The sequence below is a fragment of the Gavialis gangeticus genome, unplaced genomic scaffold (genome assembly GCF_001723915.1).
Source record: "Gavialis gangeticus isolate Ggan-Ray unplaced genomic scaffold, GavGan_comp1, whole genome shotgun sequence".
Classification (NCBI taxonomy): Eukaryota; Metazoa; Chordata; order Crocodylia; family Gavialidae; genus Gavialis; species Gavialis gangeticus.
This window is the reverse complement of record NW_017729015.1, coordinates 8,123,054-8,130,879: the sequence shown is the minus strand read 5'-3', so window position 1 is coordinate 8,130,879 and position 7,826 is coordinate 8,123,054. Positions and strand designations below refer to the sequence as shown.

Here is a 7,826-nt window from a genome sequence, read left to right as displayed (position 1 = left end):
TTTTTTTTTTTTTTTTTTTCCCCTCCACTTAACCACAGCCAAAACACAGCATGTGTAGTAGCAGGGTTAACTTCCTAGCAGGGTTAACTTCCTCACTTACCTCCTGTCTGCCCTGGAGGAAATATCTCTAGCAGCCTTTGAATAGAATCCTGGCCGCATTATAGTCAGCAGGTCTAGGATTTCAGTATTTATTTACTGGCACTGTGGGTGAACTTTTAGGGGTGCACCAGTAGAGCCCAAAATTCACTGTAGTCCCCTCCCCATAGCCCTGCTTCCAGCACTGCTGCCACCAGCCCTCGCTGAGAAGAGCCTGGCCCTGCCCCAGCCCCAGCCTGCAGTGGCATCCCGCGCAGATCCAGGGGCACACACCCCCATTCCCTCCTGCGGTGCATGCAGTGGCGGGAGTGGGCCCCCCCTTATGCCCTCCCAGACAAGCTGTTCACAGCTCAATCCCATGTCCCGGCCTGGCTGGGCAGCCCCAGCCCCACTCCCACCCTCACCACGGGGGCCTCGATCTATGCCCCACAACCCTTCACCCACGACAGACTTACCAGCCAACGCTGCTCTCCAAGATGCCGGGCTGTGCTCCTGGCTGCGTGCGTGCAACAGCTGGGGCATTTATTAGCCAGATTATTGGCCACACCAGGGAAAAAATGTCGATTGCTGATACTGTCAATTTTCCCTATATTGGTGCCTATCTGGTATGGAGCCAATGTATCAGTGCACCTCTAGTAAACCTAACTTTAAACCATTTTAAACAGGGTTAGGGGACTTCCTGCTCAAGAGCATGCAACAGCTGTTCCTATCTGTCTGCTCTTATCTTGGTACAGCATAAGTGAGGTAAACCACTGTAACTTTATTCTGAATGAACCAAGTTTAAAATGACAGGAGTTTAGCTTCACTTAGTGTAGATACAGACAGATGTAGCCATTGTATTAAAATAATTCATCTCAGTGCAATTTTATATTGGTATCTCATCTATCCACCCTGTAGGATTGGCATTTGTAGTAGGGGAGGGTATACAGCTACTATATAGCACCATGACTGAGATGAGGGGCTGGCTGTGCCAGGTGTGGAATGGATGAAGTGGGAACCAGTCATTCAGAGAGAGCTTGAAGCCTAAAGAGACAAGACAGATAAAAGATGGACTCTTGTCCTGCTTCAGAGATGAGGAGCTGAGAGTGGCTGGGCTTTTCTGAGGGCTCAAGGATGTAAAAGTCTCCTTTCCTGGGATTGCCATGGGAGCTTGGTTGCTATCTCCCTTTAGAAATCCCAGTGGAAGTGAATAGCCCAAGGCCATATGCGGAGTGCAGCAGAACTCATAGCTGAACCCAAGTTTCTTGAACATCGCTCCTCTGCTATTGGCACAAGTGCAGCCTCTCCTCTCTCTTCAGTCCTCACCTTGCCTGCTGGGACTTCCTGGAAAAAGATCAGCAGTGCTATCATCTCCTCTCCAGCAGGAGCTGAACTGAGACCTGCTGCCTTGTTTTACTTCCAGGAGAACAGAGTTGCCTTTGGACAGGCCCGTTACTCAGCTACTGGCAACTTGATCTGCATTTGAACCCGCAACCCAGGAGCTTCCAAGCTATTGTGCCGCCTCCATAATGATCTCACCAGGCAGCTTCTCCCCTACAGCCCCCCACATTCATAGCCATGTAAAGGAGCAATGCCCTGGCATCTTGAAGCAGGGGAACCGTAGAAACACCTCCCTCGGCACATAAGTGTTGATGGCTTGTTGCAGTTAATGATGGTGAAAAGGTGATCACACAGGGAACTGCGTGCCTGCCTGGCTTGTTTTGCAGCCACAGTGATCAAGCTGGGGGGTGGGAGGAGGGAGAGAGGAGGGGAATAAACCACATTTCTGATTTTTACAACACATTTCTGATTTTTACAACACTATAAAACATAATTGTAATTTTATAAGATGCCGAAACACAGGATTACGTGCTAATGTGAGTACAGTGCTGCCAGTCGTGCACAGCAGGTGGCCCTGGGCTGCCTGCTTCAGAGGAGGCAGCAGGACCCATGCCGTGTGCCAGCAGAGGGCACTGCAGGCATGGCATGCTTGGCCACATGCTCAGGGCTAGTTGGGGCCGGAGTTGCAGCAATGGGTTGCAAGTCGGGATCCACATGCAGCTGGGGTTGGGTGAGAGGGCCAGCCCAGAGCTGTAAAGCAGGGGCTGCAGGTTAGGAGCCGAAGTCCTTGGCAGAGACCTCCGAGAGCAGTTGCCTTCCTCCTGCCTTACTGCAGCCACGGCCTCTGCTTCAGTGCGACTCAGGCCCTAGAGGCATTGCTGCAGACTGGGATGAGAGGGAATGTGGGGATGAATGGGAAGCCCCTGTGCTGGAACAGGCAGAGATTCAGCCCTCCTGCTTTGTCGGAGCCGGGGCTGGGGCTGGACTCATCAGGGCTTGGGAGCGAAGAGCCTCGTGCAGGGGAAGCTTGCACAGCCCCTGCCCAGATGCTGCCTTTGTCTAGTGACGGCTGTCTATCCCCGCTACTGCATCCTCCCACTACTCCAGGTTCCCATCTCTTTCTTCTTTGCCGTTGACTGCATCATCCCTTGAAATCCGTCATATCACTGCTGTGGCTGGTGCCCAGAGTGCTGTGGGCTGTGAGGAGGGATTGATCCTGCGGCAGTACATATGTGAAAGGGGTAGAGGAGAGGTGTGCGCTAAAGGCTGGCTCAGCTCCAGCCCCTTGATCTTTGGAGCTGGTTTTGAACTCGTGTCCATATTTTGTAGCTGGTCACTGTTGGCCAAGGCACAGCAGCCCCGCCATGATGTCAACACCCTGCAACTCTGACTGCAATCTGGGGTCAAATCTGGGTCTGGATTTCAGCGCTGCGGTTCAGGTCTGTCACTAGGTTGTTCTTGTTAATGCACATCCCTGCCCAAGGACCCTCCCTGCCTTTGTATGCTACGCACGCACGCACGCACGCACGCACTAAAGAGACTTCTCTTAGTTTCCTAACGGTTAATTAGATGGAAACAAATAATGAATAAGCTAGGGGATTACATTTGACCCCCACCCCTCAGAGACCTCAGGCCATGTGTGATGCTAAATACCCATGTATTCTCTTGCTCCCATGTTTCATTTGGTGACTGTTACCTCCTATTCAACTGCCTGCTCTTTTATGCTGCGCTTAAAAAAGAATAATACCAACAATTGCTCTGTTCCCCTCTGAACTGCGCATCTCTCAGATAGAACTGCTTAAATATCATCATCATCTATATTTATAGCTCTGGAGAGTGTGCTGGTCGCCTCTCAGGAATGCGGGCGGCTGATTTTAGCTGCTTTACTCTTGGCTTCGCTTCCTTGAGGGATAAAGGGATTGGGTTTTTGGAGCTATAGCTGAGGTTCATGTCCAGGTCTGTGAGGAACCAACCTGGGTGCTAAGCACGCAGTAACTCTGTGGTGAGGATTGGAAACATAGGGTGTAGGACTGGAAGGGGTTTCACTCATCGCAAGTGACCCTGTCGTGTAATCCCATTTGCAGACCAACTCAGCCTGTGCTGTTTTCGTCACCACCTGAGGTCGCCTGACATCCTGGATTAGAATAAGCCCTAGCGCCAGAGTTTAGCATTATCTGCTCCTCCTTGTCTGCTGGGGCTGCTACTCTGGAGGTGCCTCTTGAACGGGGCACTGTTTTCCATATGTCACCCAGGCTGCGTGAAGAGAAGGCAGTTGATTTTTACCACTCAGTCCTCCACTGCCCCTGCATTTTAGCTGCTCCAGTGAGAAGAAATAACATAGCAATCTCCATTTAAAAACCCATCTTCCAGCACAGTGGCTCATTTCAGGGCCTGTTGGAGGACAAGGCAGGCTCAGTGCTCGCAATGCAAATCCTAAATGATCCTGAAATGTTTTTCCAGCTGCTGCCTCCTGACTAATCTTCTTCTCCGTGTCCCATTTCTGCCCCTGTCATCCCCATCACCTTGCTTGGCACACCTGAGGGGTGATGGAAAAGATGGGTTTTTAATCTCTGCATTCTGGTGGGCAGTTTAAAGGGGGAAAGGTGGCGTTAAAAAGCGGAGGGTTAAGGGTGTGTATGAGGGGAGGTTTGCATCTGCCCGGGTCTGCGTGCATTTGAGGGGGCGGCCTCTTGGAGTCGGGGGGCGGTGCCTGTGTGTGTACGGGTACACGTGCTGAGGGAAGTTGTGCCATAAGTCAGATGCCTTATGCACAGTGTCGCTGTTCAGGCCCCGTAAGTACAAGAAGGCACAGAGTCTCTCAGTGGAGCCTGTTCTGTTGGGCCAGTGGGTTGGGATGCCCTCTCGGAGAGGAGATGGCTGGTTGGCTTTGCCCAGACCTATAAGGGAGTTCCCACCCTCTCTCTGACTTGGGCCTGCAGGCGGTTTCGCTGCTGGCCCCTTGCTTCCTTTCCACTGCCACTGATGGTTTCTTTCTCTCTCTCTCCCTCTCCTGACTGCAGCTGGCTGCACCTTTGAGGAAGATGGAGATTTGAACCAGTGTGAGTACAGCCAAGGAGAGGAGGATGACTTTGAGTGGGAGCTGATCCGGAGCTATATCATGCCTCATCTGTCTTCTGATCTTCCTCATGGTGAGTTTGGCCCCTCCGGCTTTTGCCGTCCTTTAGGAAGTCTGAGCCCCTTAAAGGTTTGATAATCTCCACGTACACTGAGCAGGCCGCCTCCGTCACAGACTCGCAGGCTCCCACGGCTTCTTGGAGCAGAGCCCGCTGACGTTGCAGCCATCTTGTTTCCGGAGTCACTGCAGGCTGTCACAAAGGAGATCATATACTCTGCTCTCTCTGGCAGATGTTGTCTGTCGTCTTTTTTATTTGCTGCTTTCTTAAAGTCATTTTAGTCTGTAAGTACATATTCTATAGAAGCTTGATATGTAGCTGAAAAGCTCCAGGAGAGCAAGAGGTGGTTAGCAATTATGACTAGCTGCACTGTGATGCTCTGTTCACTGACAGTCCCTCAAGGGGCACTTTTGACTGCTCTCTGAGTTGAAAGCCCCCTGTCCAGTAATAGCTTTGCATGCTGGATGCACAAAAGCACAAGCATGATCATGGCTGCCTGTTTACCAGGGAAAGAGAAGGAAATGCATGTATTGAGGAGAGATGCTCTTCACCCTGGTGGGGTGGAGATGGCCTTCTCCCAGGTAGTGGAGCTGCAATACTGCTCTTCCTTTCCAGGGCTCAGGTTGGTGAGGTAGCAAACAGCTTTGCAGGTACCCCTTGTGCCAGGTGAAGTTCGACCCATGCTCCCTTCCTGTGCTGCCTGGGATCTGCCTGTGATTTTCCCAAATGTATTTGCCTACTAGTTCCCACCTTCTCCTTTGTCGTGGATTAGCTGTTGCTCTTTGCGTTCAGTTGCTGGACTCCAGGCTGTGTTGGTGTTAGCTTGAGCAGGGTTTGCCTGAGGTGTGCTTGCAGACAGATGGTGCGCTGATCGGTTTGGACCGTTCTCTTGGAGACGAGGCCTTTGGGGTTCCAAGATGCCTGCTGTTAACAACGTGTGATGGGCTGCATGAATCCCTCCCTGGGCGTCATGTGTTCACCAAGTTCTCAGATTCCCAAGTGTGGGTGGACTATGGAGACACTGCAGCATGTGATGCCCTGCATTGTGGCAGTGAGTCCTGCTGACCGGAGGCCTCAGCTCGCTGGTGTAGGGACTCTGGTCTGGCTTGGGTGTACGGGCTGGAAACCTTCTGGTGTTCAGCAGGCTACCAGCCCACTGCAGAGCATGTTTCATGCAGGGTCAAGGAGGTGGATTCTGGCATGCAGAGGTAGAAGTGGGATACAGCCGTTTACCTCTCCTTCGTACCGGTGGAAACCCCCCTCCCTCCCCCCGAATGTGTGAATCCTAGCTTTGTGAGTGACAGGGTCCCGTGGCTGGGCTCACATCTAGGATAAGGGACATATGACTAACAGCCAAAAGAGCTCTTAGTGGGTCAAGGCCTGTGTTTTGGTGGTCAGAGCTCTGGGGATTTAGGGATGGTCCCCATGTGCCAATTAGGCAGTAGTTGTGCCTGTTGCCTCCTACACACAGGTCCATCGTAAGGGCCTGCGCTAATCTGTAGTCACTTGTCCCAAGTGAGACAGAGACTTGCCCCTGGTTTTCAGGTCTCTAGCTTGCAGTGACACGGGATGATGGTAGATTGCTCTTTGCTAGGTAAGGTCTGCTGAGACTGGTGCTGCCTCCTGCACTTGGAGAAGACCCCTTCTGGCTGGCACCAGGAGTGTTGTAGCAGATGCACGGGCTGTTGCTGTTCTTGCCAAGCCTCCTGTGCGTCTCCCTGTTAGTGCAAGTGGCCTCTTCCCCTGCTACTCTGTGATGCACAGCTTGGTGCTTGCAGGATGCCAGGCTCCCCATCTGCTGAGGATCTGATGCCTCTGCAACAGTGATGCCACCTTGCCAAGCAAGAATCATTGGTATTTTTCTTTAAAGGGACACATTCTTTTTGCAAGTGTTTTTCTACATGCCTTGACCCCAGGAAGGGATTTTGCAGGAAGACCATGCTATATTGTTATCTTCGTGTGGGTGAGCATGCTTACAATGATGTCAACCCTTGCCAATTGATTATGAGTCTGGTAATATGTGGTGTTATTCTTCAAGCCTCAACTCCTCGAGTCATATGACTATTTGAGAGTCCCAGCTTTGAACTAGAAATGGGCAAATAAAATTGTACTCCTTGTGGGTTTGAAGAGACTTGAAAATGTGAAGCAAGCGTGCCACAGACTCAAAGCCATAGTAAAGCACAGATAAATGAAACTGGCTGAAAGCAATCAATTTAAAAGCAATCAATTCCCATGTGTGGGACAATCAATGGGATGTGTCCCATGCTAGTTGGAAGTTCCTGGAGGCCGTGCTGGGGAGGCAGTGCCCCCACAACCATGGTGGCCATACTGCTTGTCTGGATTTTAGCTGGACTGGGAAGGATGAGATTGCCTCTGTAAATAAGTGCACCTCCATTGCCAGGATGACCTTGTGCTTGGTGAACTGAGCTGGCGTATGGGAGATTTTTCAGTTTTTTGCTTAGCTCTCAGTAAGACCTCAATTAGTTTATTAGCCTATGTGGTGTCTTGCTTCCTCGTCTTCACCAGTGGAGTTGCCTGTGGCGTTGTGAGGCTGAATTCCTGAATACTTTCATATTCTGTCCTTATACCCCTGTGCTGGGCTGGGAGTACCATGCTGATCCCAGCAGTAACTGAGCACCTCAGAGTAGGAGTTCCCAGTGCTCTGAATTCCCTCTGCCCAGGCGAGAGCCTGGAGACCAGGTCTGGCACTGGAGCCTGGGCAGCGATAGAGAGAAGCCAGTTTATAGCTTGATAGTAAAAATGATTTTTTATTAGAGCATTAACTGCTTTATAGAAAGATCTTTACTGCTCCATCAATCTGCCTTTGGCTGTTTATCTTGCTGTCTTGTTCACACCAGTGCTTTATTTTGCTTTCCATCCATTTTTCCTCTCTTCTAATCTCTCCTCTCCCCTCCTTTTATGTACTCCTTGCAATTCCTTCCTCCTCCGGGCCTTTGGGGGAAAGGTCTTTCAGGATTTACAGGGCAGGCAGCAGTCACGGGCTTCTCTCTGAGTCCATTGGGATCCAGTTTCATAGTGCCATTCCCTTCTTTGGTTTTGTGTGTGTGCATGCACACGCACCCTATACCTTTTGTGTGCGTGTGTGCTTACTCTATACCTTTTAAATCCTTAAAACAAAACCACTTGATTATTGAGATGGAGGGTCAGATAAGACAGAAGTGGAAGGTATGGGAGACTCGCAGGAAAGGAAAGATGGAGAAAGAGCGAGGGGGGGGGGAGGGGGTTAATAGAGTTTTCCTAAGTGAAATTAATCTA

At 50.9% G+C, this 7,826-nt stretch overlaps 1 protein-coding gene across 1 annotated transcript in view; it reads left to right on the top strand.

The window, feature by feature from the left end:
• Window positions 1-4,441: 4,441 nt before the first annotated feature.
• Window positions 4,442-7,826, top strand: part of PTPRU (protein tyrosine phosphatase, receptor type U) — a 246,083-nt gene continuing 242,698 nt past the window's right edge. The window contains exon 1 of the mRNA XM_019512143.1: window positions 4,442-4,565. Coding sequence (XP_019367688.1) covers window positions 4,535-4,565 — 31 coding nt within the window. The 5' untranslated portion in view covers window positions 4,442-4,534. The remainder of the gene's footprint in view (window positions 4,566-7,826) is intronic.